We start from the raw sequence: 27,152 nt of genomic DNA on the forward strand, positions 1-27,152 counted from the left end.
GCAAAATGTGCATGTTATCATTGTATGAGATGAATTATTGGCCAAGGCAATCAACATCCTATGTCCTATCAATAGCGGCGGACAGTTCTGGGGCGGGTCTCTCAACACAGCTGGATGAAAAACATCTGGATCCGCCTACACGGAACTTCAGCCAGCAGCCCCCGAGCCCGAGCCAGTTGTTCCAGTAAATACGACTTCAATAAACGAGGGTCTATTTTACCCTTATGCCTGAATAACGGTGCAGCGCGACACGGTCGTTTAGATCGACTTATTTTATGTCAAGATTATGGGGTACTGGCGTTATTCGGCAGTGTATGTTGTTCTTCTATCACTTTGTAAGTACTCTCCTTCTCTCTTCGTATGCGCTGTTAAGTGGTGCTCACTGTCTATTGTTTCTAAAAGTTTGTAATGTTGTCAAGGGGGAGGGGGTCTATGCATTAGACACGAGAGATACGTAGGGTATTTATGCTTGGATCAAACCTTTTCGTTTGTTACGTGGAGAAACTTAAGATATATGCTTGATGATGTTAGTAGTGTGATATGAAATACTGCCACTCCTGCAAAGAAATGTCTACTTTCTCGTTATCCATCTTATTCTTTCAGTGCCGTTTATACAACTTGACATAAAGAGTTGGTTCAATAACAGTATTGTCTATCCAACATAAATAGATCAGGATGTAATAGCCACTGACAACCATAAAAAGTAAAATCACCGTTTTGATATATAAAAGATGCAACAATAGACTGCCATATCAAAATGTGATTGCCATCTGCAATGGAAATCTTCAACAGGAAATCAATTTTGAGACTCAATTATCCTTGCTGCCTAACTGGGCAACCCAGGGGAATAGGACGAGATTAAAAACAGAGATACTGTAGGTGGAGAAATACCGAGTTCATTTAAATGCTCTTCTGACATGCTGCATTTTAGGAAGAGTAAGAGTAGCTGTTTGTTTAGATTACATAAAACTCTGGATCTTGGGAACATAAAGTCACCACAAAATCCCAAATGAGTTAGCATGGATTAGCAACAGAACAGTGCATTATTCTCAAAAGTCCCCAGAGTTTTCCTGTTCTTTTTTAAGGTCCAAGACCTTAAACTCTGTGCTATTTAGATTGAATTCAGAATTATGGAGAGAAAAAAAGCTAAAAAGAGTGGAAGACAGAAGTTAAAAAAGAAAGAGAAAAGGGAAATCAAGGAAAAAGAAGAGAGAATATAAAAGAAGGCTTGTCAGAAGAGAGGATATAATGAGCTGTTTAGAAGAAAGTGATGGTAGAAAGGTTGTCTTTATATCTTCTGACTTTTCGTCACCAAGTCATACAATGTGATGATTCAATATGACCAACACCCCACAACTCCTCTCCTACAATGACAATACTGTTATGATGATTTAAAAGGGAATAGGACCCCCCCCCCCTTTCCCTTGGCGCTCTGCCAGTGTGCGATGTGACCGTGTCCTATGTGCCAGGCTGCCAGCTTGCCTCTCTGCTGCCTGGAGATGCCTCCAGATCGTCCGGGATGATGCTATTCAGAGAAAGGAACAATTTCTAAACAAAGACACTGGACTTTTATTGTTGGCCATGAGATTATAGCTCTAGCAACCATAACTAAAACCTACAACCCACCCATCCACCAACCCAGCACCCCACAATCCGGTTCTCCTCTTGCCAAAATAGGGGCCTGCTTATACAACTCTTGGCATTGTTTTATTTCCTCTTGTCTGCTATGTAATGTAAAAAAATGTTTTTTTTCTTGTATCGTATGTTTATGGGAGAGTTTGTTCTTGTCCGGGTGCTACCTGTGTTGCTGCATGGATACCTTATGTGCACATGCGTGTGTGTGTGTGCGTGAGTATGCATTGCCATATGTGAGTATGTGTTTGAGTGTAGCGTGTAAACTGATAGGGAGGGGAGAGGGAGAGAGGCTAGCTAAAGTTGTAAAGTAAATAAAAGCTGCCTTTATCCCCAGACCTCTTTGCCTCCAGTCAGCATGCAGCATTTGGATTTCCCATGAGCACCAGGGGGGTGGAGTTTCATACTTGGCTCCAACTCACCCTTCTGGCTTCAATTTATTCCTGGAGCAGTCACTGCTGATTTTAATTACTTGGAAGTTTGCGGAGGGGGCTTTTTTGCTTACCCAAGCCTTTTTAGTTTTCTTCCCTTCTTTGTCTTTGTGTGCGTGTGTATTTGGATTGTTGGCATCCGCCAACATCTGGAGGTCCATGTGAAATATGTGTACAGCTTCTTTTAATGTTTGCCTAGTTTAGTTAGCTCATCCCTATCATCTGGCTCTGATCAGGGCCTGATATTGTTGTGATGTGGCATTGCAGGGCTGTGCAAGATGCCTGGGAAGAAAGGAAAACACCCGCTCATACAAACAGGCACACGCGCGTTTTTATCTGTTCCTTTTAACCACATCTGCTGTTGTTTTCTTTCAGTCAAACTCTCAATTGAAAAAGTGATATACACACATTAGCACATGTGATACATTCAAAGATTGGTAGCGTATTTCGATAAAATAGACACATTTCACTACTTAACTGAATTAGAATGTTTTTTAAACAACAATAACTAATGTTGCTTCTTATGTAAGACGAGATGTAAGAGTTCTCTCTTCTCTATAATTGCAGTCTTGTTAGTTTGACCTGTTTCCTTAGATTTTATTCTGTTATAAAAAAATCTTCAGTGATGTTACTTATTCATACGTGTATGTGTGTGTTTGTGTGCGTGTGTGCCAGGTGTCTCAATCCTCCCTTTCACTCACATCAACACCAACCTGTGTAAGTGGTGTGAGTACTCCAGCCCTGAGTGTAAGGACAATGTGTGTTACAGCAACTGTAACCTCTCATCCTTCTGTAACCGCAGTGAAGAGATCTGTGTGGCTATATGGTAAGTCCAGTCTAACTTCTCTTTTTTCAAAGAAATAGTCTCGGTGCAATGTCTGTAAAATGACATTAGACTTACAGATAATCGGGAAGGACACCATCCTAATCTTTCTGCTTGGTGTGTATGTGTGGCTATGTGAACCCCAGGAGGAAGACCAACGCAAGTTTGAGTGTGCAGACTCTGTGCCATCATCCCCAGCAACCACTAGAAAGCATGGATGTGACTCTGCTGGCCAACTCTTCATCCAGACAGTGTGTGATGATGCCTCAGCCTTCTGACGATGGAGTTCTCTTCTTTTGTGGCTGTGTGGGAGACCATGAGTGCAACGACAAGCTTATATTTGACAAAGGCTCCAACGGTAACAACTATAACACTGCTTTTATTCAAGATACAACATATGCTATACATACATAATAGATTAAATATACCATCAGATCGATCCTGGCCTGTTGTGAAATGACTGTGATTAGTCACTAACTGAGTAGTGATTTATTTAAATGTGTTTGTTGTGCCACCTCAGGTTTCTCTAAACTGAAGAGTAAAGATGTGATTCCTGTGGTGGTGATCAGCCTGGTGCCCCCCTTGCTGGTCGCTCTCATTGCCACCATGGCCTTCTACCTCTACCGCACACGTCAGTCAGGCAAGCCTGGCAAGCAATCAAAAGACTGGGTACACAGGTGCAACCCTGGTCCTTACCAGGCTCTGGAGCTTCCTGAGGGTCTGTCACCAGGCCAGGAAGGTGTTAGAGTGAGGGATGCCTGTCTGGGTAAGCTGTCCACCATGAGAGATGAGGTCACCTCTCACATGTTACCGGTGCACGGCAATAGCCTGAACCACAATACAGAATTACTTCCCCTCCAGCTGGAGGCGCTGGTGGGCAAAGGCCGCTTCGCTGAGGTTTGGCGAGCAAGGCTTCTCCACCGCACCGGTGCAGGCAACCGGTACGAGACGGTGGCTGTCAAAGTGTTCCCGTCAGAGGAGTACGTCTCGTGGCGAAACGAACGCTCCATCTTCTCTGACGTCCACCTGGAACATGAGAATGTGGTGCAGTTCTTGACTTCAGAGGAGCGTGGGCCTCTAGGATCCGCCCATCGGCAGTATTGGCTAGTTATGGCCTATCACGGCTTAGGAAACCTTCAGGACTTCCTGTCTGGCGAGGTGCTTAGTTGGGCAGAGCTGTGTGCCATGGCTAGCTCTGTGGCGCGGGGACTAGCACACCTGCACAGTGACACCACTCCCCATGGCGTGCCTAAGGTGCCAGTGGCTCACCGTGACCTGAAGAGCAGCAACATCGTAGTGAAAAGCAGGAGCGAGTGTGCCCTATGTGACTTTGGCCTGGCACTACGGCTCGACCTCTCTCTCACAGTGGACGACTTTGCCAACAGTGGACAGGTACTTGGAGATGAGGATCCATAGAAACACAGATGCTGGTAAATATAAACAGTGATAGAGAATGACGTTTGTGTGTGATTCCGCTCAGGTCGGCACGGCTCGTTACATGGCCCCAGAAGTGTTAGAGTCAAGGGTGAACCTGGAGGACTTGGAGGCATTTAAACAGATAGATGTCTACTCCATGGCCCTAGTCCTCTGGGAGATGTCCTCTCGCTGCCATGTTATTGGAGGTGAGTTTACACATTTTAGAGTGTCAGATGGTTACCATAAATGTGACCTAATGTTTGTTCTACATTTGCTATAATCATGCAGAAGTGAAAAGCTATGAGCCTGCATTCGGGTCCAAGGTGTGTGACCAGCCATGTGTGGACAGCATGAGAGACCTGGTTCTCAGGGACAGAGGCCGGCCTGATATCCCCTCCAGCTGGACACAACACCAGGTCTGCTGATGTATTGTGATCCAGTTTTGAAAATATATTTATTAGTAAACATGTATCAACATACATGACTGACGTTAACATACATAATAAATAATTCTGGATCTTGCGAACATAAAGTCACCATAAAGTCCCAAATGAGTTAGCATGGATTAGCAACCGAACAGTGCATTATTCTCAAAAATCAAATTACGTTTTTAAGGTCCAGGACACTTCATATGAATAAAAGGTATACAGAGATTAAGAATATCTATTTCCTGCGGAATGTACAGGGGATGGACCTGCTGTGCGCCACGATCACGGAGTGCTGGGACCACGACCCAGAGGCCCGGTTGACTGCACACTGTGTGGTTGAACGTTTTAACACCCTGGACCTGGAAGAGGCAGAGCAGGTGGAAGCAGAACCAGACAACAGCTGCCAGCAGGAACCTCCGGCCCCTGACCCAACCCCTCCCTCAGCCCCCTGCTCCACACCCACCCCTACCACCACCCCTACCACCACCACCACCCCTACCCCTACCACCACCCCTACCACCACCCCTGGCCCCGACACAGACTCTGGTATTATTGAACACCGTCCTCTCCAGACAAACTCAGAGGGAAGTACAGACCCTGAACTGCCATCCCAGATCTGAAGAAGCCAGATCAAAGCATCTAAACTGACATACAGACAGGTTCTTGTATGATAAACACTGGTAGTGGATTTGCTGGAAAGGAGCTGGTCTCCAATCTATTTCTCTAAATAATGGATTCTTAAGTAATTGTGGCTAAATTCTGAAAGATGTGGCCATGTACTGGAACACACACTGTGACTCTCTAATCCAAACTGTGTACCATGAGAACTTGAGAATCAGACCAATCCAATCATCTGCTGACTGTCTGTCTGACAAGGGATGTCTTTCTTTATAACCAGTCAGACTGATTTAGGATGTCAGACAAAATAAGATGAAGTCATTAGGATCAACTGATCTCCCTTTAGAACTTAGTCAAGCAATGTTAAGTTTCTAATCTCCCTAATGTCAAGCCATCTTATTACTCTCAAAAGGAGGAGCAATTTCAGCTGGGAATAACTAGACCAAACTGGAGCACCAATATCCCGTCTGTTTCACTGATTTGATGATGTCACATGATGATAAAGTGCCCTAGATAATACTAAGGGATTGTAAACTGGTGCCATAAATGTAGTATAAAATCACCTTTATATATAAGGTCTGACAGTATATGTATCTTTACTGCAATTTTGTCAACTTTGTGTATCCCCTTGTGTTCTTAGATGGTACATTAACATCAACATTCAAAAACACGTATCTATCAGAAGAGAACAGTCAGAAGAGAACAGGAAAAAACAAAGACTTCAAACTCGAGTCTCAGACATGGTTTATTTTGATGCACCAGTATTTCTTTCTTATTTTTTTGTCTTAAAAAGCAGCCCTTTTTTTGAAAATGAACATACTTGAGATATAAAACAAATACATATGTAGTGTATCAATTAAAGTTGTTTTCCCAGACTATGAGCAAAATAAGAAACCATGTATTTCTGCATAGAAACATCTTTGGTGTCTGTACATTAATGAAATGTTTGCTTTGCTAGTTCTGATTCACCATTTATTTGAATCACATGCCAATCAAATATTTCAAAATAATTTCTTATTAATCTGTAGCATCATGATCAATGGGTGACTAAAATGCAAAATACAACTTTTGATTTGTTAGTGCCCTCTACAGGCTGTATGAACCAATGACAGTTTAGTGCAGTATGCTTGTGTACTACATTATATTTTAGAAGGATCTTTTGACAGTACACCATGATAAACCATCCAAAACTTACAAAATAATTAAACCCTGGAATGTTCCCAGAAACAAACAAAAAATATCACCACAGGGAAGCATAATCAACCATCTTTCATATCATTAAGGCCAATTGTACTTATTTACTATAGAAACACTATAGAAAACAATTTGTAGATAATTGGGATATCTTTAGCTGCACTTAGATAATAAATACTTTAGCCTTTACATGTTACAATATCTAACAGATCTCAGTGTACTTAAAGGGACATTATACCCTCAAATTGTCAAAAGCTGTCACTCGCAGTGCATGTCAGAGACTAAAAGATTTAAAATAAAATAACCATATGGAATATGAACACACAATGTCTACATGGGTAAATATCAGGTCCTGTTACAGATCAATACTAAATAAATACAGACAGTAAAACGTCAAACACCAAGTATTGTTAAAGTTACACCGTGTACAAACGTAGTGCCCAAACTTACACTATGGTGAGCAAACACCAGGTTATGCTGAAGTCTATGTCGTTGCTTTCAGTGAGCTTGTACACGCTGCTGACCCCCCCTGAGAATACACCAGAGACACTAGTACGTACTCAGCTTTAGCTACTTCCAAGCCAATGTTACCATGGAATAATGCCCCTGTAACAGCATGAACACACTAACAAGGAAAGGGGTATCAATGGCAAATAAAAAGACATTATTTGATCCCGGTTTACACACTCACCAGGTGTAAATCATTGTAGTTACTCTGGCACGTACACACACATACACACACCGGAAGTACTATTGTTGCCAAGCTTATTTGATCATATTCTCTGGCTGACTGCATGTGACTTGAAGGCTTCAAACTTCACAGTCCATTTTTACATATCAGCGAAGAGCTGTATGAGCCAACATGAAAAAACAAAAAAAGAAATAACTATACATTAACATTTTTGCATCATCAGCAAGATGCTTTTCTTCAATAATATATTATTTGTACTATAAACAAATTTTTCTCGACTCAAATCCCTTGAACAAAAACCCTCAGCATTACATGGTTTACCATCAACATCAAGCACCGTCTGTTAGATTGTAATGTTGCTGTTAGTGTTATTTTTTCTATCCCCCGTCCACCAAAGAGCCCTAAGGGCTGTTATAGCCTGCACGGGTTGGCTAGGCTACATGTTCACACAGTGATCTGTAAGGAAGGTGAATACTGCATCAGGATGCATACTGCATGGAGCACAGGGACGGTCTACACTACACAATATTAAAACACACATAAATCCAATTTCTTAAAACCGGGGTAGGAAGGGAAGAGTCTCCTTTATCATCATCATCTTCATCATGGTTGTCTGTTTAGGGAGTATGGCTTCTGATTTAGATGTCCAGACTGGCACATTGTTGGTTCAATAAATAAACATCAATGGCTTGTATTTCTCTGATAGAGGCAAGGGTGGGAAAACTTCTGTTCCATCTCTCTGGGAAGGCCAGTCTCAGCCATGGCAAGTTTAGATTAGTTGCTTCATCCTCTCAAGTCCCTACACCTCTGTGTACTTGCAGAAATATGAAGCTTGGGTCATGAATCTCCACATTAAAATGGTGCCTTCACACAAATTCAAAGCCACCAAGACAAGACAAAGTCAAAAATAATTTACGAGGATCTTTGTACTAGTTTGCAATTGAACAGGAGTGTAGAATTTTCCAACTTAGTTTTAACACTTTAGAAAGAATGCTACAGTATGTTAGTGTCCAAAATAAGGTCATTTATGGTCTGGGGTTTGGATTATTACTGATCCGCTACACTGCACTCTTATGACAAAGTATTACAAATTTCCCTGACTTGTACAAGTGATGCGATTCTCAAGAAATGGTGACCAAAGGAAGTAAAAGATAAAAAGCAACAAAAGTTTCAAATGTGTACGTGACCACCTGATCCACTCCTCTTGTTCCATGTCCTCCACCAGTAGATAGTTGCCTGATGTTGAGAGGCCGGTAGCCCGGGTGGTGATATTCCCCCAAGCACAGAACAGTTGTGGGGGCCAACTGAGGTAGTCGTGAGCCTTTTGTGGAACCTTCCTGAACAAATCCTCTTCTAGAAAACTACCAGGAAGCACAGCATGTTCCCCACACATGCAGCTGTCATTTTAGTTCCACTCACACACTGTTGGGTCAGTTCCACACACAGAGGATGAAGCCAGCCAGGAGAGGGACCAGGTTCAACAATAGCAGCCAGAGAGTCACCACCAGGCTGGAAGAACTGGAGCAAGGGTCTGGAAGAAAGGGTGACACCATTTTCACTACACAGCTCACCATCATCTGCAGTTCATTCAGTATGTATGCATGTAGGTGTGTATGAGATAAGACTGCAGCATGGATGACAAGGAGGAGGGGTGGACTGACCAATAGGAAGAGTCCTGGTGGTGGTGTTGAGAGGCGGGAGCTGGTGTGGGAGTAAACAATTAGGGCAGAAATCTGAGCAGGCAGGACAGATCAGCTCGCCGTTGTAGACCCAATCGTTGATGAGCACGCTAACACTGAGCACCTGACCTTTACGGAGACACTGGAACGGCATGTCTTGAACCCACAAAATCAGCCCCAGGCTTGAACACGACATCTGAAACACAAACAGACACCCGTGTTGTTAGAGGTCCAGGTTTAGATGGTCGGCAGATGGGGTTAGGAGATGGAAAGTCTTTGTTAAGGTTGGACCTTGTAACAGCCGCTGCCCCAGTCAGGATGGGTCATCGTGCGAGTGCACTGCTCCATGATGAAGGCTCTTCTCTGGTACACACACACAGAATCAGGCCCGTATTGCTCTGCACCATAGTTCCTCCACCAGTCTATAAAAAAAACAAAAACAAGGCAGGAGCAGTTCAACAACAGGAAAAAGGGCAAAGCAGTGAGTTTATAGATACCCACAGGAAAAAAGAACCCAAATAAGAGCCACTAAAATATCCCCAGGTAGACAGACAGACAAGGGTTACAAGAGACAGGTGGACTAGATGGTCACTGACCGGGTTGGTTCTCCTGAATGCGGCAGTGGGAGTTGCGCTGGTATTCCCCACTGAGGTGCCACCTGAACTCCTGGCTGAAGGGACAGTAATCAGCGATCTCCACAGCACCTCCGTAAGAGGACTGTTCACCAGCTGGGACATCTGGGATCTGGTCAAAGTACTAACCAGACAGACCAGAGGCAGCAACGGATAAGAAAGAATACAGAAAATATGGATAAGTAAAACAAAAACAAAATTACATACGTTTATTTTTTTACCTTTCACAACACTCTGGTGAACGGTATTATGTGTCTTTGTGCACTGTGTGGTTTTACCTGGTAGTCCATGGGCAAATCCTGGGAGTATTTCTGGAGGTTGCAGACAGCCACAGCCAGCTGGTCCTGTCGACAGGTGAGCTTGAGGGGCGTGGCTCGCACCGTGTCACAGTACGGCGTCACAGGATGTCGACTGGCGTACACACAGACAAAACGGTTTCAACTTGTTTCAGACACAAACCTATCAAAGACAGTGCGTGCGCCCATGTGTGTTTGAGGAGGTAGTCAACTTGCCTCTGGCGCTGTCTATCCATCCAGAACTTGCAGCTCTTCATGACGAAGTCACAGCCCAGCCCCCTGCCCCAGTCCAGCCTCTCAGCCATGCTGTAGTTGGCTCTGTACCAGCTTAGCACGCACACGCAGAAAAACACATCAGCAAAAGTAAAAACACATATAGCATTCCAGTATATTCTCTTCTAGAGAGACAGCAGACCTACCCAGTGTCCTCCATGATGGCCAAGGTAATTCTAGAGAAGACCCGGTTCTGAGTGTGAGATCCAGTCATTGCTTCGTTCTAGTGAAAACACAGGCAGTTGAAAACGGCAGCATTCGAAACCATCCATCCCTCAGACTAATACATTCTTCCAGTACATCTCAACTCAGTCCTCCTCACTCAAAATGGCGGAGAGGTCTCACCTCCAGCAATCTCTTTTCCCAGTGGTTGAGTTCTGTCCCCATACCCCCCTGGTTCTCCAGCTCCATTCCCTCTAGAATGGGACACCCAAAATGGCTCCGTGCCTCCTCCTTAGAACAACACTCAGAATCAGGATACACACAACATACACAACAAATGGACAAACCGAAACACTGTGTACATAAAACCTACAACAACAAAAATGGAATGTTACAAACACACACTTACCACAACGCGCGGGGTCACCAACACATGCACTTCATGACGAACCATCTCTCCATTTCGGATGTCCCAAAGCCGAGCCACCCTCCGTATGACTGCATTGCTCCACTGGTATAACCCCAATCTGACACACAGTGGAGGGGAAAGGTTTTACAATTCTCTCTAGGGGAACAAAAATAACTCCTGAAAAATTGAATGTGCTGGGAGCAGCAACGGTGACTGACATTTCCCATTAAATCCTGCGAGGCTGTGAGACTAACCGACGCACACACAGGTCAACATATCACTCATCCACCATTGTCATTCATTAAATGCTCCATTTAGCTACAGCATACTTATAAGTCATTTTAAAGAGGGTTGATATGGGACGCAATTGCAGTGTGGCAAAACTAGTGAACTAAAAATTTGGTTAAAAACCGCTGAAACGACAGCCAAGCAGTCAATAAGTCATGATCAAATTTCTCACGTCTCGTTGAAGGCTGGCAGTCCACTGGCAAACCTTGGGGTCAAGGGTTTCCCATTGTCATCATGATAGAAGGCAAAGAGTCCTGCTGAAAAGCCCTGTGGGGTGGACAAGGGGCACATCCACCAGTGAACCGCAGCACACAGCATTCTCAATGACATTTAACTTCCCATTTAGCCCCAGTTGACCCCATGGTGTAGACTGAATTAATTAAACTAGTTCTGGTATGTAACATGGGTACCGTTCAAATACCTTAATTGAGAAAATGTACTTACCAGGGCATGTATGATCTCATGTTTAACGGTGGACAACATGCCCTCAAACTCCTGAGGCTGGGGGGAGATCATGTTAGGACACAGGTTGGCGTACCCAGCAATGGGCCTGAGTAGACACACACAGAGAGATACAGGGAAAATTTAAATTTCACTTAATCATTAGGGTCACAAATCCAAATCCAGTAACCATATTTTATTCACAAATAAAAACAAAACTGACATTTACTTTTGTAGGCTTATGTTGACATAAAATCTTAAATAAAAGATGGATATTGTAAGAAATTGGGCTATAGGTTGAAGGTGTGTGCCACTTCTGGCACCACCAATCCCAGGCCTGATGGCTCTCACCTGTCCAGCTCAGCCTCCAGCTGACAGTAGGCAGCATAGGCTACAATGTTCTCCTGACCACACCTCTCAGTGGTCACCCCGCTCACGTAAAGGACAAAGTCGGACCCCGTCACTCCAGGTCCGTCTGCTGGGCCTGTGGGACCACAGGACTTGCCTGTTGCGCTGCACACCTTGCATTGCTGGGATTTACAGACTAGTGTTAGACAACATGTCAACAACATTGTTAACAGCGTCCCAAACAAGAGCAGCAAAATCACTAGGACTGTTTTGTGCTGAGGTAGATTATTGTGATAGCTCAATTTACTGCTGAATTTACTACACTGTAGCTACAGTGAATGTAGATATTTAAACCTGTAGGGGGTGCACTGTACCCCTGGTTTTGATCACCTAATCTGTCTTAATTCTTCCAAGCCATGCTGGCTTCAGTCTATGTCATCAGGCAGTAAGCATTCTTCCTGAGCCCCAATTACTAACATCGTACTCCATATTTTGCTTATCTTGAATGGTATAAAAGCCTACAGGGTAACACCTCACAGGGATACAATTGTTCTTAGCATGGGTTGGAGGGGGGGGTGGAGGAAGTTCTATCCTATCACTCTCAAACTACTCTAAACATCTGGCTCCCTTTTATAAATAAATACATGTATTAATAATTATAATTAAGTTCTGCTCCTTGTAACGGCCACTTGCATATGCACTGATGTGGGATAGCAAATTGCAGGGCATCATATCTGGAACTCACCTGTAAATGATCCTCAGGTACGATGACAGGTCCGCACTTTGTGACCTCAGCACACGACCCCTGGCAGTAGCGATGAGGGTCATCTCTCTTCCGCAGATACTGATTGGTTGCACATTGTCTGTACAGGAACATGAAGACAGACATCAATGATGGCTGCCTCCTACTACCCACAATCAGCTAAACAGTGTTGATGGTAGGCTTAATTTATTGATTATCATCTTGAGAAGAGCGAATAAAAATCTTCAACCTCTCAATCATGTATTAATTGTGTGCTTGTATAATGCATTTGATACTTATTGTTAATGTATGAAGGACAGACAGAAGAAGTGAATAACTACCTGCTCAATAACACTGGACCCACTTGCCGGCGCACTTGAAAAGCTCTCTGGAGGTAATCAATTGCTTGCGGAAAAAGTTTATCCTAAAAGTGACAAGAAAACCAGTTTGACATCTGCCAAGTTGACTATAGGCTAATGCAGAAAACTAAGAAACTATATGTGTTATATGGGTGCAAATTATGTCCTTCAGCCATAGTTTAGCCACAGTTAGAATACAAACATACCTTCACAAGGCTTCTTTTATCTGCATCTAAACTGAGAGACACATACATGCATAATAAGAGGTTTAGACAAGGAGCATGAATAAACACATTTAACTGAGCTGATAAGATATATTATGTTAACATATCATTACCAAGACAAAACAGTAGTCATTATCTAACATACACTTACTTGTCTACGCTGAAATCATAAATAATTTGTATTTTTAACTGTGGATCAGAGGAGCTTCTCTTAGTCAACCTCTCAGATCTCAGATGCACTTTATGGACAACCTGCAAGAGGATACAGTGTTAGACTTAATAAGTAGCTAGCTAGCTGTAATGCACGAGAAGGTGCACATCACAAGACAGTCTGTCGACTCAAAGCACCTAGAAGATAAAGCTAGCAGCACTTGTATCTCAACAATACCTCGTCTAAGCTGTGAGAGTATGAGACTGAGAAAACCATATGAGCGCATGTTACCTAGCTTAGCGTTAAAATTAACAAATATATTAACGGGGGAAACATTTAAGCGTTATAAATTCAGATGAGACAAATTATGTAGCTAAATACAACTTGTCTGCATTAATTATCTAGCTACTGTAATCAGCCGCTGAGCCGGTCGAGAAGTCGGCAGCTGGCTAGTTGGATTTAAAAGGTAGCTAGCTAGGCTAGCTGAATAGAGAGCCACGGTAATGAGAACACCTTTAACTTACCTCAGCCGGAGATGGGACTTGATGCTTGCATGTGCTGTGACTATGCACAAACAGGAACAACAGAGACAATATGCCGATTCGACTGAGTGGCCCAAAAATAATCCAAAAGTAGCTCAACCTCGTCCCCATCGTATGTCAGCCACAGTTGCTGAGCGCGCGACGCTGCCACCAATCGTGATTCGACACTTGGTTCTTTCATTGCTAGCTAACTAGCTACATGCTTAATAACTTGGGGGGATGAGTCAGCCTTCTGTGCATAATTTACTGATCGCAAATATTGATGACAACGTGAATATTGATAATTGCGTCACCTGCACAAATCAAAGCTACTTGATAGCCTAGCTACCTATGACCAGAGTCTCTGACCAGACTGAAGCTAAAGCTACTAGGCAACTGGAACTCCAGGATGTCGACCCAGAGTTGCCAGATTTTCAGTAACCCCCGTGTTGCTGCATCCCTTCTCCTTACGGTGTTGAAAATACATATATATATCATAAACCTCTTTTCAGTCACTGATTGCAACAGTCAATGTTTTTTTAGGGCAACATGTTCACTTTATTGTATGCCAGACAAGCAAGGCAATCGTATTACAGTTTATGAATCAGAGGCAGTTCAGGGAGAGGAATAATATTGCTGATATCGTCAGTTTTAGATGAGCTACTTGAAAAACATCGGAGGGGCAGAAGAGCAGGAGTCACTGATCCACAGCCTGTATAATGAAATCCAATATAACGCTGTAAGACAACTGTATTTAGATGAATAGCCAATTGGAGGTTTTCTTTTCTAACAAAGAGTGGGCACTGTACAAGAGTTTGTGACAGTATTTTAATAGCAACCATTACCTGAGCCAAAACATTGATCCACTCTGGTGCTGAGTAGAAGAACAGCATGCCTGTGTCCTTCCTCAGAACCATAACATTCTCATTTTCAAACTCCAACATCTCATGTTCACTATTCACAACGTATATCTGTGGGGAAATGGGTAAAGTAAACATAATTTTCTTTCAATTCATATAATAATGGTTCCTATAACTAAACTCTCGATTTGATAAGTTGTTAGGAAATGTATTGTGACATTACTCTCATACTTACAAGTGAAACCTTCTTATATTTGCGTTTGGGTAGTTGTTTAGGTAATGAACAATTACAATGGCCTTCAGGACCACTTTCACCCCTCGCTCCTCTAATTCCTGGAATTGCATACACTAAAGGAAGACAGAAACAACCAATTGCCTATATTGCCTCGATTAACATGATTATTTTGCTTAAAAATAAATGTTACAGCAACAAACAGCGACATAATACAGAATAAAAAGCATTATGGTCCAAGTAAGGATAATATTTAAAACATTTTTGGGGTAAGCACCTAACCTTGTCCTGGTGCACCTGGTGACCCAGTAGACCCTGGCAGTCCCATTGTCCCCATGAATCCTTGAGGCCCTGGTGGACCGCGATAACCCTTTGTTCCCTGACAACACATTTGAAATCGTACGATTAAAAGTTTCTATAGTTTGGTGGATGTGTTTTTTTCTTAACACTTTTACAGAGAGCAGCCAAGTGGTCTGTAGAACAAAGGTCCAAGTAGCAAAGCATCAGTCTCTTGTACACCAAAGGTCAAAAACCTCATCTGTTGAACAAGGTTTTCCTGCGAGAAAAGTGGCAAGGCGTCGGTCTCGTCTGTTAAAACCACTTGTTGGTTTTGTGAGTAGCTCTGCATAATCTGTTGAAAAGGGTTTTCCTGCGAGAAAAATCCACATTTCTGTTAGAGCTGCAGGGCATGGTGGCCAAGTGGCAAGCCGTCGGCCTCGTAAACCGAAGATCATGGGTTCAATCCCCATCCGTGCCTTTCATTCTTAGTTGTCAATTGCTGAAACACCCGGTTGGTTTAGCTCTGTGTCATCTGTTGAAAAGGGTTTTCCTGCGAGAAAAAGCCACATTTCTGATATAGCTGCAGGGCATGGTGGCCAAGTGGCAAGGCGTCGGTCTCGTAAACCGAAGATCATGGGTTCAATCCCCATCCGTGCCTTTCATTCTTAGTTGTCTATTGCTGAAACACCCGGTAGGTTTAGCTCTGTGTCATCTGTTGAAAAGGGTTTTCCTGCGAGAAAAATCCACATTTCTGATAGAGCTGCAGGGCATGGTGGGCAAGAAGCAAGGCGTCGGTCACGTAAACCGAAGATCATGGGTTCAACCCCCATCCGTGCCTTTGTTTCGTAGATTTCAATTGCTTAAACCATGTGTTGGTTTTGTGATTAGCTCTGTGTCGTTCGTTGAAAAGGGTTTTCCTGCGAGAAAAATCCACATTTCTGATAGAGCTGCAGGGCATGGTGGCCAAGTGGCAAGGCGTCGGTCTCGTAAACCGAAGATCATGGGTTCAACCCCCATCTGTGCCTTTAATTCTTTGCTGTCAAATGCTGAAACAACTGCTTGGTTTTGTGTGTAGCTCTGTGTCATCTGTTGAAAAGGGTTTTCCTGCAAGGAAAATCTAAATTTCTGATAGAGTTGCAGGGCATGGTGGCCAAGTGGCAAGGCATCGGTCTTGTAAACCGAAGATCATGGGTTCAACCCCCATCCGTGCCTTTGTTTCGTAGATTTCAATTGCTTAAACCATGTGTTGGTTTTGTGATTAGCTCTGTGTCATCTGTTGAAAAGGGTTTTCCTGCTAGAAAAATCGACATTTCTGATAGAGCTGCAGGGCATGGTGGCCAAGTGGCAAGGCGTCGGTCTCGTAAACCGAAGATCATGGGTTCAACCCCCATCCGTGCCTTTGTTTCGTAGATTTCAATTGCTTAAACCATGTGTTGGTTTTGTGATTAGCTCTGTGTCATCTGTTGAAAAGGGTTTTCCTGCGAGAAAAATCTAAATTTCTTATAGAGCTGCAGGGCATGGTGGCCAAGTGGCAAGGCGTCGGTCTCGTAAACCGAAGATTATGGGTTCAACCCCCATCTGTGCCTTTAATTCTTTGCTGTCAAATGCTGAAACAACTGCTTGGTTTTGTGTGTAGCTCTGTGTCATCTGTTGAAAAGGGTTTTCCTGCAAGAAAAATCTAAATTTCTGATAGAGCTGCAGGGCATGGTGGCCAAGTGGCAAGGCGTCGGTCTCGTAAACCGAAGATCATGGGTTCAACCCCCATCCGTGCCTTTGTTTCGTAGATTTCAATTGCTTAAACCATGTGTTGGTTTTGTGATTAGCTCTGTGTCATCTGTTGAAAAGGGTTTTCCTGCGAGAAAAATCGACATTTCTGATAGAGCTGCAGGGCATGGTGGCCAAGTGGCAAGGCGTCGGTCTCGTAAACCGAAGATCATGGGTTCAACCCCCATCCGTGCCTTTGTTTCGTAGATTTCAATTGCTTAAACCATGTGTTGGTTTTGTGATTAGCTCTGTGTCATCTGTTGAAAAGGGTTTTCCTGCGAGAAAAATCCACATTTCTGATAGAGCTGCAGGGCATGGTGGGCAAGAGGCAAGGCGTCGGTCACGTAAACAGAAGATCATGGGTTCAACCCCCATCCGTGCCTTTGTTTCGTAGATTTCAATTGCTTAAACCATGTGTTGGTTTTGTGATTAGCTCTGTGTCGTTCGTTGAAAAGGGTTTTCCTGCGAGAAAAATCCACATTTCTGATAGAGCTGCAGGGCATGGTGGCCAAGTGGCAAGGCGTCGGTCTCGTAAACCGAAGATCATGGGTTCAACCCCCATCTGTGCCTTTAATTCTTTGCTGTCAAATGCTGAAACAACTGCTTGGTTTTGTGTGTAGCTCTGTGTCATCTGTTGAAAAGGGTTTTCCTGCAAGGAAAATCTAAATTTCTGATAGAGTTGCAGGGCATGGTGGCCAAGTGGCAAGGCATCGGTCTCGTAAACCGAAGATCATGGGTTCAACCCCATCCGTGCCTTTGTTTCGTAGATTTCAATTGCTTAAACCATGTGTTGGTTTTGTGATTAGCTCTGTGTCATCTGTTGAAAAGGGTTTTCCTGCTAGAAAAATCGACATTTCTGATAGAGCTGCAGGGCATGGTGGCCAAGTGGCAAGGCGTCGGTCTCGTAAACCGAAGATCATGGGTTCAACCCCCATCCGTGCCTTTGTTTCGTAGATTTCAATTGCTTAAACCATGTGTTGGTTTTGTGATTAGCTCTGTGTCATCTGTTGAAAAGGGTTTTCCTGCGAGAAAAATCTAAATTTCTGATAGAGATGCAGGGCATGGTGGCCAAGTGGCAAGGCGTCGGTCTCGTAAACCGAAGATCATGGGTTCAATCCCCATCCGTGCCTTTCATTCTTAGTTGTCAATTGCTGAAACACCCGGTTGGTTTAGCTCTGTGTCATCTGTTGAAAAGGGTTTTCCTGCGAGAAAAATCCACATTTCTGATAGAGCTGCAGGGCATGGTGGCCAAGTGGCAAGGCGTCGGTCACGTAAACCGAAGATCATGGGTTCAACCCCCATCTGTGCCTTTAATTCTTTGCTGTCAAATGCTGAAACAACTGCTTGGTTTTGTGTGTAGCTCTGTGTCATCTGTTGAAAAGGGTTTTCCTGCAAGGAAAATCTAAATTTCTGATAGAGTTGCAGGGCATGGTGGCCAAGTGGCAAGGCGTCGGTCTCGTAAACCGAAGATCATGGGTTCAACCCCCATCCGTGCCTTTGTTTCGTAGATTTCAATTGCTTAAACCATGTGTTGGTTTTGTGATTAGCTCTGTCTCATCTGTTGAAAAGGGTTTTCCTGCGAGAAAAATCGACATTTCTGATAGAGCTGCAGGGCATGGTGGCCAAGTGGCAAGGCGTCGGTCTCGTAAACCGAAGATCATGGGTTCAATCCCCATCCGTGCCTTTCATTCTTAGTTGTCTATTGCTGAAACACCCGGTTGGTTTAGCTCTGTGTCATCTGTTGAAAAGGGTTTTCCTGCGAGAAAAATCCACATTTCTGATATAGCTGCAGGGCATGGTGGCCAAGAGGCAAGGCGTCGGTCACGTAAACCGAAGATCATGGGTTCAACCCCCACCCGTGCCTTTGTTTCGTAGATTTCAATTGCTTAAACCATGTGTTGGTTTTGTGATTAGCTCTGTGTCGTTTGTTGAAAAGGGTTTTCCTGCGAGAAAAATCCACATTTCTGATAGAGCTGCAGGGCATGGTGGCCAAGTGGCAAGGCGTCGGTCTCGTAAACCGAAGATCATGGGTTCAACCCCCATCTGTGCCTTTAATTCTTTGCTGTCAAATGCTGAAACAACTGCTTGGTTTTGTGTGTAGCTCTGTGTCATCTGTTGAAAAGGGTTTTCCTGCAAGAAAAATCTGAATTTCTGATAGAGCTGCAGGGCATGGTGGCCAAGTGGCAAGGCGTCGGTCTCGTAAACCGAAGATCATGGGTTCAACCCCCATCTGTGCCTTTAATTCTTTGCTGTCAAATGCTGAAACAACTGCTTGGTTTTGTGTGTAGCTCTGTGTCATCTGTTGAAAAGGGTTTTCCTGCAAGGAAAATCTAAATTTCTGATAGAGTTGCAGGGCATGGTGGCCAAGTGGCAAGGCATCGGTCTCGTAAACCGAAGATCATGGGTTCAACCCCCATCCGTGCCTTTGTTTCGTAGATTTCAATTGCTTAAACCATGTGTTGGTTTTGTGATTAGCTCTGTGTCATCTGTTGAAAAGGGTTTTCCTGCGAGAAAAATCTAAATTTCTGATAGAGCTGCAGGGCATGGTGGCCAAGTGGCAAGGCGTCGGTCTCGTAAACCGAAGATCATGGGTTCAACCCCCATCTGTGCCTTTAATTCTTTGCTGTCAAATGCTGAAACAACTGCTTGGTTTTGTGTGTAGCTCTGTGTCATCTGTTGAAAAGGGTTTTCCTGCAAGAAAAATCTAAATTTCTGATAGAGCTGCAGGGCATGGTGGCCAAGTGGCAAGGCGTCGGTCTCGTAAACCGAAGATCATGGGTTCAACCCCCATCCGTGCCTTTGTTTCGTAGATTTCAATTGCTTAAACCATGTGTTGGTTTTGTGATTAGCTCTGTGTCATCTGTTGAAAAGGGTTTTCCTGCGAGAAAAATCGACATTTCTGATAGAGCTGCAGGGCATGGTGGCCAAGTGGCAAGGCGTCGGTCTCGTAAACCGAAGATCATGGGTTCAACCCCCATCCGTGCCTTTGTTTCGTAGATTTCAATTGCTTAAACCATGTGTTGGTTTTGTGATTAGCTCTGTGTCATCTGTTGAAAAGGGTTTTCCTGCGAGAAAAATCGACATTTCTGATAGAGCTGCAGGGCATGGTGGCCAAGTGGCAAGGCGTCGGTCTCGTAAACCGAAGATCATGGGTTCAACCCCCATCTGTGCCTTTTATTCTTTGCTGTCAAATGCTGAAACAACTGCTTGGTTTTGTGTGTAGCTATGTGTCATCTGTTGAAAAGGGTTTTCCTGCAAGAAAAATCTAAATTTCTGATAGAGCTGCAGGGCATGGTGGCCAAGTGGCAAGGCGTCGGTCTCGTAAACCGAAGATCATGGGTTCAACCCCCATCCGTGCCTTTGTTTCGTAGATTTCAATTGCTTAAACCATGTGTTGGTTTTGTGATTAGCTCTGTGTCATCTGTTGAAAAGGGTTTTCCTGCGAGAAAAATCCACATTTCTGATAGAGCTGCAGGGCATGGTGGCCAAGTGGCAAGGCGTCGGTCTCGTAAACCGAAGATCATGGGTTCAACCCCCATCTGTGCCTTTTATTCTTTGCTGTCAAATGCTGAAACAACTGCTTGGTTTTGTGTGTAGCTATGTGTCATCTGTTGAAAAGGGTTTTCCTGCAAGAAAAATCTAAATTTCTGATAGAGCTGCAGGGCATGGTGGCCAAGTGGCAAGGCGTCGGTCTCGTAAACCGAAGATCATGGGTTCAACCCCCATCCGTGCCTTTGTTTCGTAGATTTCAATTGCTTAAACCATGTGTTGGTTTTGTGATTAGCTCTGTGTCATCTGTTGAAAAGGGTTTTCCTGCGAGAAAAATCTAAATTTCTGATAGAGCTGCAGGGCATGGTGGCCAAGTGGCAAGGCGTCGGTCTCGTAAACCGAAGATCATGGGTTCAACCCCCATCTGTGCCTTTAATTCTTTGCTGTCAAATGCTGAAACAACTGCTTGGTTTTGTGTGTAGCTCTGTGTCATCTGTTGAAAAGGGTTTTCCTGCAAGAAAAATCTAAATTTCTGATAGAGCTGCAGGGCATGGTGGCCAAGTGGCAAGGCGTCGGTCTCGTAAACCGAAGATCATGGGTTCAACCCCCATCCGTGCCTTTGTTTCGTAGATTTCAATTGCTTAAACCATGTGTTGGTTTTGTGATTAGCTCTGTGTCATCTGTTGAAAAGGGTTTTCCTGCGAGAAAAATCGACATTTCTGATAGAGCTGCAGGGCATGGTGGCCAAGTGGCAAGGCGTCGGTCTCGTAAACCGAAGATCATGGGTTCAACCCCCATCCGTGCCTTTGTTTCGTAGATTTCAATTGCTTAAACCATGTGTTGGTTTTGTGATTAGCTCTGTGTCATCTGTTGAAAAGGGTTTTCCTGCGAGAAAAATCGACATTTCTGATAGAGCTGCAGGGCATGGTGGCCAAGTGGCAAGGCGTCGGTCTCGTAAACCGAAGATCATGGGTTCAACCCCCATCTGTGCCTTTTATTCTTTGCTGTCAAATGCTGAAACAACTGCTTGGTTTTGTGTGTAGCTATGTGTCATCTGTTGAAAAGGGTTTTCCTGCAAGAAAAATCTAAATTTCTGATAGAGCTGCAGGGCATGGTGGCCAAGTGGCAAGGCGTCGGTCTCGTAAACCGAAGATCATGGGTTCAACCCCCATCCGTGCCTTTGTTTCGTAGATTTCAATTGCTTAAACCATGTGTTGGTTTTGTGATTAGCTCTGTGTCATCTGTTGAAAAGGGTTTTCCTGCGAGAAAAATCGACATTTCTGATAGAGCTGCAGGGCATGGTGGCCAAGTGGCAAGGCGTCGGTCTCGTAAACCGAAGATCATGGGTTCAACCCCCATCTGTGCCTTTTATTCTTTGCTGTCAAATGCTGAAACAACTGCTTGGTTTTGTGTGTAGCTATGTGTCATCTGTTGAAAAGGGTTTTCCTGCAAGAAAAATCTAAATTTCTGATAGAGCTGCAGGGCATGGTGGCCAAGTGGCAAGGCCTCGGTCTCGTAAACCGAAGATCATGGGTTCAACCCCCATCCGTGCCTTTGTTTCGTAGATTTCAATTGCTTAAACCATGTGTTGGTTTTGTGATTAGCTCTGTGTCATCTGTTGAAAAGGGTTTTCCTGCGAGAAAAAGCCACATTTCTGATATAGCTGCAGGGCATGGTGGCCAAGTGGCAAGGCGTCGGTCTCGTAAATCGAAGATCATGGGTTCAACCCCCATCCGTGCCTTTAATTCTTTGCTGTCAAATGCTGAAACAACTGCTTGGTTTTCTGTGTAGCTCTGTGTCATCTGTTGAAAAGGGTTTTCCTGCGAGAAAAATCTAAATTTCTGATAGAGATGCAGGGCATGGTGGCCAAGTGGCAAGGCGTCGGTCTCGTAAACCGAAGATCATGGGTTCAATCCCCATCCGTGCCTTTCATTCTTAGTTGTCAATTGCTGAAACACCTGGTTGGTTTAGCTCTGTGTCATCTGTTGAAAAGGGTTTTCCTGCGAGAAAAATCCACATTTCTGATAGAGCTGCAGGGCATGGTGGCCAAGTGGTAAGGCGTCGGTCACGTAAACCGAAGATCATGGGTTCAACCCCCATCCGTGCCTTGGTTTCGTAGTTGTCAATTGCTAAAACCACTTGTTGGTTTTGTGATTAGCTCTGTGTCATCTGTTGAAAAGGGTTTTCCTGCAAGAAAAATCCACATTTCTGATAGAGCTGCAGGGCATGGTGGCCAAGTGGCAAGGCGTCGGTCTCGTAAACCGAAGATCATGGGTTCAATCCCCATCCGTGCCTTTAATTCTTTGCTGTCAAATGCTGAAACAACTGCTTGGTTTTGTGTGTAGCTCTGTGTCATCTGTTGAAAAGGGTTTTCCTGCGAGAAAAATCGACATTTCTGATAGAGCTGCAGGGCATGGTGGCCAAGTGGCAAGGCGTCGGTCTCGTAAACCGAAGATCATGGGTTCAACCCCCATCCGTGCCTTTGTTTCGTAGATTTCAATTGCTTAAACCATGTGTTGGTTTTGTGATTAGCTCTGTGTCATCTGTTGAAAAGGGTTTTCCTGCGAGAAAAAGCCACATTTCTGATATAGCTGCAGGGCATGGTGGCCAAGTGGCAAGGCGTCGGTCTCGTAAATCGAAGATCATGGGTTCAACCCCCATCCGTGCCTTTAATTCTTTGCTGTCAAATGCTGAAACAACTGCTTGGTTTTGTGTGTAGCTCTGTGTCATCTGTTGAAAAGGGTTTTCCTGCGAGAAAAATCAAAATTTCTGATAGAGCTGGAGGGCATGGTGGCCAAGTGGCAAGGCGTCGGTCTCGTAAACCGAAGATCATGGGTTCAATCCACATCCGTGCCTTTCATTCTTAGTTGTCAATTGCTGAAACACCCGGTTGGTTTAGCTCTGTGTCATCTGTTGAAAAGGGTTTTCCTGCGAGAAAAATCCACATTTCCGAGAGGGCTGCAGGGCATGGTGGCCAAGTGGCAAGGCGTCGGTCTCGTAAACCGAAGATCATGGGTTCAATCCCCATCCGTGCCTTTCATTCTTAGTTGTCAATTGCTGAAACACCCGGTTGGTTTAGCTCTGTGTCATCTGTTGAAAAGGGTTTTCCTGCGAGAAAAATCCACATTTCTGATAGAGCTGCAGGGCATGGTGGCCAAGTGGCAAGGTGTCGGTCTCGTAAACCGAAGATCATGGGTTAAACCCCCATCTGTGCCTTTGTTTTGTAGTTGTCAATTGCTAAAACCACCTGTTGGTTTTGTGAGTAGCTCTGCATAATCTGTTGAAAAAGGTTTCCCTGCGAGAAAAATCTACATTTCTGATAGAGATGCAGGGCATGATGGGCTAGTGGCAAGGCGTCGGTCACGTAAACCGAAGATCATTGGTTCAACCCTCATACATGCCTTTGATCAGTACTTGTCAATTGTTGAAACAAAAAACTTAAATTCAAGTCTCTTGTGAATAGTTCTGATTTAACAAAAATCATCAATTGTTATGGGTGTCCATGCAAGAAAAATCAAAATTTCCCAATATACCGCAGGGCATGGTGGCCAAGTGGCAAGGTGTTGGTCTTGACAACCGAAGATCATGGGTTCAATCCCCATCTGTGCTGTTGTGTCATAGTTCCTATTGTTAATATAATTGCAAAAACACAGGGTTTCCTTAAATAGGGATTACTTTTTTGGTTGATGACAGGTAATGGTGGGCTCATAAACTGAAGATCATGGTTTCAATACCCATATGTGCCTTAGCTTTAAAAGTTTATATTGCAATATACAAAAGTTTAAATATGGGTTGTGTTAACAGTTCCGCCCTCTGTAAAACAGAGAGCACATTTTTTATGTTGAATTTAGATATTTATATTTTTTTACAGTAAATATATAAAGTACATTCATACAATTGATGATTAGTTTACCATAGTCCCTCTCTGTCCAGGGACTCCCCTTTGTCCATCCGGTCCCCGCAAGCCTTTCATTCTTTTCAGCCCTGGATCCCCCTTCAATGCATATGAATAGAAATAAACATTACAGGAAAACATTGGCTGAAGTTGGGCAAAACGTTTCCTTAAATCTACCGTGTCAGCCAATTACCTTTAGCCCAGGGATACCACCACTTCCAGGGTATCCCTATGAACACACATTTGGTATGTTGATGGAACAAGGAATTACTTAATGTCATCATCAAAAATAAGTTGGAAAACAAACAAATTGCTCACATTTTCTCCCGAAGATCCTTGGACTCCTTTCAATCCATTTTCACCCTTTTGGCATCACAATTGAAAAATTAAGAACTCTTTTTCATCAATATTACAGATCATTTGGATGGATACAGGTAAAGCTTACTTTGGATCCACTGCGTCCGGGACGACCCTGAAACCGAAGTATTCACTGTTAAAGAAGAATACATCTGAGATCAACATGTTTTTTGTTGTATATGTAGTTGACATTTGTAGTAATGTATTGATTCACCCCATGTACTCCTGGTGTTCCCATGTCACCAAACAAGCCTCGCCAGCCTCTGTCCCCCTTTTCTCCCTGGAAAAATAAAGATTATCAAGGTACAATGTTAATGTTAATGATGAAATTAACATTTTATGTTATATTATGTTAACCTCATGGTCCTCGGACCAACCTGTTCGCCTAAGGGACCCATTATTCCAGACATCCCTGGTTTCCCCTCTTGACCAATGGAACCTGGCTGTCCCTGGGGTACAGAACCATATGACATACACAACTTGAAGCTGATGCCTCGTTTACAAACAGATGCTTTTTGACAAGTCATATGAATCACTTGGTGACAATGAGTACATATTTCCAGTTCCACCTAAACAGAATATAAGTCCTTTACTTCAATCTCATATACTTTGTCTTACCTTACGTCCATTGGGTCCTCTGCATCCCTTTAAATAAAACCAGTAATAAACTGTAATATACGGCTTTCATTACCATAAAACTGATAATAAAACCTCCCATATAATAAAGGCATACCTTTTCACCTTTTTTCCCTATAATGTGTTCAGTTATATCAACCTGAAATATGTATATATATATGAATATGCATGAAGTTAAACATATTTCTAAATAAAATTATGGACAATATGTACTTTTATGTATGTTTTCGTTAACAATTGGAAAATTAGAATATTAACGCTTTACCATGAGCATAGATTTTTGCGTTGATGGAGGAAAAGGAGGAGGTGGAGGAGGAGGTAAGAAGGTCCTGCATGGAACTGACCATATACGTCTCATACCTGAAATGCACATTGAGTTAGTGTGTGGTTCATCATATCCTGACTGACGCTCCAGTCATTGATTAAAGTAATTTTAAATATTTGTACTTTTAATGAAATATGTGAATATTATAATATTATATTAGAAAAAACTAATACCCGATGTTACAGTGATTTTGTGTGCATCTATGACAATCCAACCCAGGATATGAATTATAATGACACATTTGTTTGACATTTTGTCTCCAAATCTGTGGAGAATAAGAAAAAAAGATCAACTTTGTAGCCTTTCCAGGCCCAGCTGTATTTAGAACTTAATTCCTTTCAATGATGCATTTGTGTTACTCATCCGCAATAAGCGTTTGCAACCAGGACATTTAAAATAGCTAAAATAGATTATTAGAATAATCTGGTTCTTTTCAGAGATGAGCAATTTTCTATCATTCTGTCTGAAGGTTAAATGAAAATGTAAAGGGTGTGGAAGTAGGCCAGACTTTATTAGAATATTCTGGTGTATATTTGAGATTTTTTTACACAATTTTGAAAAAGTTATTAAGATTTGCGAGGATTACACTATTTGCATAGATGAGCGATTTTCTATCATTTTGTTTGAAACGTAATTGAAGAAGTAAAGGCTGTGGAAATATACCAGACATTTTTAGAATACTCTGGTGTCCGTTTGAGGCTTTATATTCATACAAACATTGTAAATGTAATCATTTTTCAAAATTGTATGGGTATAGTTTAAACACGGTCCCTAATGCGGCGCTGCAAACTAGCGTTTCCCGAATGTGAGACGAATGTTGAATGTCGAATATGAAACTAACTTCACCTGGCTAAAATAGCCTATGTAGATTTAACATCGTCACCTAAATAGGCAAACATAAATTTGCAACAAATGCAATTATACATTTCGATCTCATCTTTGTTCGTCACCATCCCCGCTCTATTGACTCGTAAAGTCTGGTTGATTTAACAATTAATTTGATTGACCGTGGTTATTGGCTTTTAAACGTTTCCCAATCAGACATGCATGTATGTTGTATTGTTACTTGCGTGCAGTGATAAATATAATCATAGCATTGCTAGACACGTGAATGACTGCTTAGTTTAGTCAGAAGAGGGCAAATCATCAGCAAAGCAATTTAGCTACGGGTAAAGTGAAGACTTGGTGAAAGACGTAAGGTAGGATAGATAGCCTACTTCAGTAATGTATTGTTATTCATATTCAATTGGAAAAATCCTCACGGCAGATCTTACCTATTGCGGACCAGTCGTCTGCGTGCTGTGGATTTTTTTCTGGTGATCTTTCAGGAGACAAGTGGGTCCCAAAATGCAAGCTTGCACACAGATTCCACTTACTGTAATAAGGATTTGACTGCAGCTCTGGCACTCGCTAACTAATTAAAGAATTTGGCATTGCAGTGTATCAGAGAGCTTGGCTGTTGCGCTAGATGAATAAAATACTGTATCGTAAATAGCACAAGGTACAAAGAGAGTTTTGTTTCACACGATCAAAAGAATATTTTAAAATCTCTATCCT

General features: G+C 43.2%; 3 protein-coding genes and 41 non-coding genes across 45 annotated transcripts; 42 read left to right on the forward strand and 2 right to left on the reverse strand.

The window, feature by feature from the left end:
* The first annotated feature begins 146 nt into the window (after positions 1–146).
* On the forward strand, positions 147–6,869 carry tgfbr2l (transforming growth factor beta receptor-like). The gene is made up of 7 exons (XM_062456745.1): positions 147–335; positions 2,739–2,889; positions 3,033–3,244; positions 3,407–4,278; positions 4,367–4,508; positions 4,591–4,718; positions 4,988–6,869. Exons 1-7 carry the CDS (start codon positions 287–289, stop codon positions 5,348–5,350), a joined length of 1,917 nt encoding a protein of 638 aa, XP_062312729.1. The 5' UTR covers positions 147–286; the 3' UTR covers positions 5,351–6,869.
* On the reverse strand, positions 6,307–14,190 carry lmln (leishmanolysin-like (metallopeptidase M8 family)). 2 transcript variants are annotated; one of them, XM_062456744.1, is made up of 17 exons: positions 13,762–14,190; positions 13,238–13,338; positions 13,069–13,099; positions 12,845–12,927; positions 12,507–12,624; positions 11,765–11,943; positions 11,417–11,522; positions 11,145–11,239; positions 10,685–10,802; positions 10,459–10,563; positions 10,260–10,336; positions 10,057–10,167; positions 9,823–9,955; positions 9,509–9,668; positions 9,204–9,334; positions 8,895–9,108; positions 6,307–8,764 (listed from the first exon to the last, which is right to left on the reverse strand). In XM_062456744.1, the coding sequence occupies exons 1-17, from the start codon at positions 13,888–13,890 to the stop codon at positions 8,664–8,666; spliced, it is 1,992 nt and encodes a 663-aa protein (XP_062312728.1). In that variant the 5' UTR covers positions 13,891–14,190; the 3' UTR covers positions 6,307–8,663. The 2 variants fall into 2 exon arrangements, with proteins under 2 accessions (XP_062312728.1, XP_062312727.1); XM_062456743.1 differs by having other exon boundaries at positions 10,459–10,566.
* Positions 14,191–14,817: 627 nt separating this feature from the next.
* On the reverse strand, positions 14,818–26,967 carry LOC134016978 (collagen alpha-3(IX) chain-like). The gene is made up of 13 exons (XM_062456223.1): positions 26,870–26,967; positions 25,769–25,860; positions 25,536–25,630; positions 25,368–25,409; positions 25,253–25,279; positions 25,012–25,083; positions 24,849–24,914; positions 24,723–24,749; positions 24,596–24,640; positions 24,471–24,506; positions 24,296–24,376; positions 15,133–15,229; positions 14,818–14,966 (listed from the first exon to the last, which is right to left on the reverse strand). The coding sequence occupies exons 2-13, from the start codon at positions 25,845–25,847 to the stop codon at positions 14,818–14,820; spliced, it is 816 nt and encodes a 271-aa protein (XP_062312207.1). The 5' UTR covers positions 25,848–25,860; positions 26,870–26,967.
* On the forward strand, positions 15,536–15,607 carry trnat-cgu (transfer RNA threonine (anticodon CGU)). The gene has a single exon. It is a non-coding gene; the product is annotated as a tRNA-Thr (tRNA).
* On the forward strand, positions 15,716–15,787 carry trnat-cgu (transfer RNA threonine (anticodon CGU)). The gene has a single exon. It is a non-coding gene; the product is annotated as a tRNA-Thr (tRNA).
* trnat-cgu (transfer RNA threonine (anticodon CGU)) lies at positions 16,083–16,154 on the forward strand. Its single transcript has one exon. It is a non-coding gene; the product is annotated as a tRNA-Thr (tRNA).
* Positions 16,270–16,341, forward strand: trnat-ugu (transfer RNA threonine (anticodon UGU)). The gene has a single exon. It is a non-coding gene; the product is annotated as a tRNA-Thr (tRNA).
* trnat-cgu (transfer RNA threonine (anticodon CGU)) lies at positions 16,457–16,528 on the forward strand. The gene has a single exon. It is a non-coding gene; the product is annotated as a tRNA-Thr (tRNA).
* On the forward strand, positions 16,644–16,715 carry trnat-cgu (transfer RNA threonine (anticodon CGU)). The gene has a single exon. It is a non-coding gene; the product is annotated as a tRNA-Thr (tRNA).
* Positions 16,831–16,902, forward strand: trnat-cgu (transfer RNA threonine (anticodon CGU)). Its single transcript has one exon. It is a non-coding gene; the product is annotated as a tRNA-Thr (tRNA).
* Positions 17,018–17,089, forward strand: trnat-cgu (transfer RNA threonine (anticodon CGU)). The gene has a single exon. It is a non-coding gene; the product is annotated as a tRNA-Thr (tRNA).
* Positions 17,392–17,463, forward strand: trnat-cgu (transfer RNA threonine (anticodon CGU)). Its single transcript has one exon. It is a non-coding gene; the product is annotated as a tRNA-Thr (tRNA).
* trnat-cgu (transfer RNA threonine (anticodon CGU)) lies at positions 17,579–17,649 on the forward strand. The gene has a single exon. It is a non-coding gene; the product is annotated as a tRNA-Thr (tRNA).
* On the forward strand, positions 17,765–17,836 carry trnat-cgu (transfer RNA threonine (anticodon CGU)). The gene has a single exon. It is a non-coding gene; the product is annotated as a tRNA-Thr (tRNA).
* trnat-cgu (transfer RNA threonine (anticodon CGU)) lies at positions 17,952–18,023 on the forward strand. Its single transcript has one exon. It is a non-coding gene; the product is annotated as a tRNA-Thr (tRNA).
* Positions 18,132–18,203, forward strand: trnat-cgu (transfer RNA threonine (anticodon CGU)). Its single transcript has one exon. It is a non-coding gene; the product is annotated as a tRNA-Thr (tRNA).
* trnat-cgu (transfer RNA threonine (anticodon CGU)) lies at positions 18,319–18,390 on the forward strand. Its single transcript has one exon. It is a non-coding gene; the product is annotated as a tRNA-Thr (tRNA).
* On the forward strand, positions 18,506–18,577 carry trnat-cgu (transfer RNA threonine (anticodon CGU)). The gene has a single exon. It is a non-coding gene; the product is annotated as a tRNA-Thr (tRNA).
* Positions 18,873–18,944, forward strand: trnat-cgu (transfer RNA threonine (anticodon CGU)). The gene has a single exon. It is a non-coding gene; the product is annotated as a tRNA-Thr (tRNA).
* trnat-cgu (transfer RNA threonine (anticodon CGU)) lies at positions 19,060–19,131 on the forward strand. The gene has a single exon. It is a non-coding gene; the product is annotated as a tRNA-Thr (tRNA).
* Positions 19,247–19,318, forward strand: trnat-cgu (transfer RNA threonine (anticodon CGU)). The gene has a single exon. It is a non-coding gene; the product is annotated as a tRNA-Thr (tRNA).
* Positions 19,434–19,505, forward strand: trnat-cgu (transfer RNA threonine (anticodon CGU)). Its single transcript has one exon. It is a non-coding gene; the product is annotated as a tRNA-Thr (tRNA).
* On the forward strand, positions 19,621–19,692 carry trnat-cgu (transfer RNA threonine (anticodon CGU)). Its single transcript has one exon. It is a non-coding gene; the product is annotated as a tRNA-Thr (tRNA).
* Positions 19,808–19,879, forward strand: trnat-cgu (transfer RNA threonine (anticodon CGU)). The gene has a single exon. It is a non-coding gene; the product is annotated as a tRNA-Thr (tRNA).
* Positions 19,995–20,066, forward strand: trnat-cgu (transfer RNA threonine (anticodon CGU)). The gene has a single exon. It is a non-coding gene; the product is annotated as a tRNA-Thr (tRNA).
* trnat-cgu (transfer RNA threonine (anticodon CGU)) lies at positions 20,182–20,253 on the forward strand. Its single transcript has one exon. It is a non-coding gene; the product is annotated as a tRNA-Thr (tRNA).
* On the forward strand, positions 20,369–20,440 carry trnat-cgu (transfer RNA threonine (anticodon CGU)). The gene has a single exon. It is a non-coding gene; the product is annotated as a tRNA-Thr (tRNA).
* Positions 20,556–20,627, forward strand: trnat-cgu (transfer RNA threonine (anticodon CGU)). Its single transcript has one exon. It is a non-coding gene; the product is annotated as a tRNA-Thr (tRNA).
* Positions 20,743–20,814, forward strand: trnat-cgu (transfer RNA threonine (anticodon CGU)). Its single transcript has one exon. It is a non-coding gene; the product is annotated as a tRNA-Thr (tRNA).
* trnat-cgu (transfer RNA threonine (anticodon CGU)) lies at positions 20,930–21,001 on the forward strand. The gene has a single exon. It is a non-coding gene; the product is annotated as a tRNA-Thr (tRNA).
* trnat-cgu (transfer RNA threonine (anticodon CGU)) lies at positions 21,117–21,188 on the forward strand. Its single transcript has one exon. It is a non-coding gene; the product is annotated as a tRNA-Thr (tRNA).
* Positions 21,304–21,375, forward strand: trnat-cgu (transfer RNA threonine (anticodon CGU)). Its single transcript has one exon. It is a non-coding gene; the product is annotated as a tRNA-Thr (tRNA).
* On the forward strand, positions 21,491–21,562 carry trnat-cgu (transfer RNA threonine (anticodon CGU)). The gene has a single exon. It is a non-coding gene; the product is annotated as a tRNA-Thr (tRNA).
* trnat-cgu (transfer RNA threonine (anticodon CGU)) lies at positions 21,678–21,749 on the forward strand. Its single transcript has one exon. It is a non-coding gene; the product is annotated as a tRNA-Thr (tRNA).
* trnat-cgu (transfer RNA threonine (anticodon CGU)) lies at positions 21,865–21,936 on the forward strand. The gene has a single exon. It is a non-coding gene; the product is annotated as a tRNA-Thr (tRNA).
* Positions 22,052–22,123, forward strand: trnat-cgu (transfer RNA threonine (anticodon CGU)). The gene has a single exon. It is a non-coding gene; the product is annotated as a tRNA-Thr (tRNA).
* On the forward strand, positions 22,239–22,310 carry trnat-cgu (transfer RNA threonine (anticodon CGU)). The gene has a single exon. It is a non-coding gene; the product is annotated as a tRNA-Thr (tRNA).
* On the forward strand, positions 22,419–22,490 carry trnat-cgu (transfer RNA threonine (anticodon CGU)). Its single transcript has one exon. It is a non-coding gene; the product is annotated as a tRNA-Thr (tRNA).
* On the forward strand, positions 22,606–22,677 carry trnat-cgu (transfer RNA threonine (anticodon CGU)). Its single transcript has one exon. It is a non-coding gene; the product is annotated as a tRNA-Thr (tRNA).
* trnat-cgu (transfer RNA threonine (anticodon CGU)) lies at positions 22,793–22,864 on the forward strand. The gene has a single exon. It is a non-coding gene; the product is annotated as a tRNA-Thr (tRNA).
* On the forward strand, positions 22,980–23,051 carry trnat-cgu (transfer RNA threonine (anticodon CGU)). The gene has a single exon. It is a non-coding gene; the product is annotated as a tRNA-Thr (tRNA).
* trnat-cgu (transfer RNA threonine (anticodon CGU)) lies at positions 23,167–23,238 on the forward strand. The gene has a single exon. It is a non-coding gene; the product is annotated as a tRNA-Thr (tRNA).
* Positions 23,347–23,418, forward strand: trnat-cgu (transfer RNA threonine (anticodon CGU)). Its single transcript has one exon. It is a non-coding gene; the product is annotated as a tRNA-Thr (tRNA).
* On the forward strand, positions 23,527–23,598 carry trnat-cgu (transfer RNA threonine (anticodon CGU)). Its single transcript has one exon. It is a non-coding gene; the product is annotated as a tRNA-Thr (tRNA).
* Positions 26,968–27,152: the final 185 nt, after the last annotated feature.

The sequence above is a fragment of the Osmerus eperlanus genome, chromosome 3 (assembly GCF_963692335.1).
Source record: "Osmerus eperlanus chromosome 3, fOsmEpe2.1, whole genome shotgun sequence".
NCBI classification, from domain to species: domain Eukaryota; kingdom Metazoa; phylum Chordata; class Actinopteri; order Osmeriformes; family Osmeridae; genus Osmerus; species Osmerus eperlanus.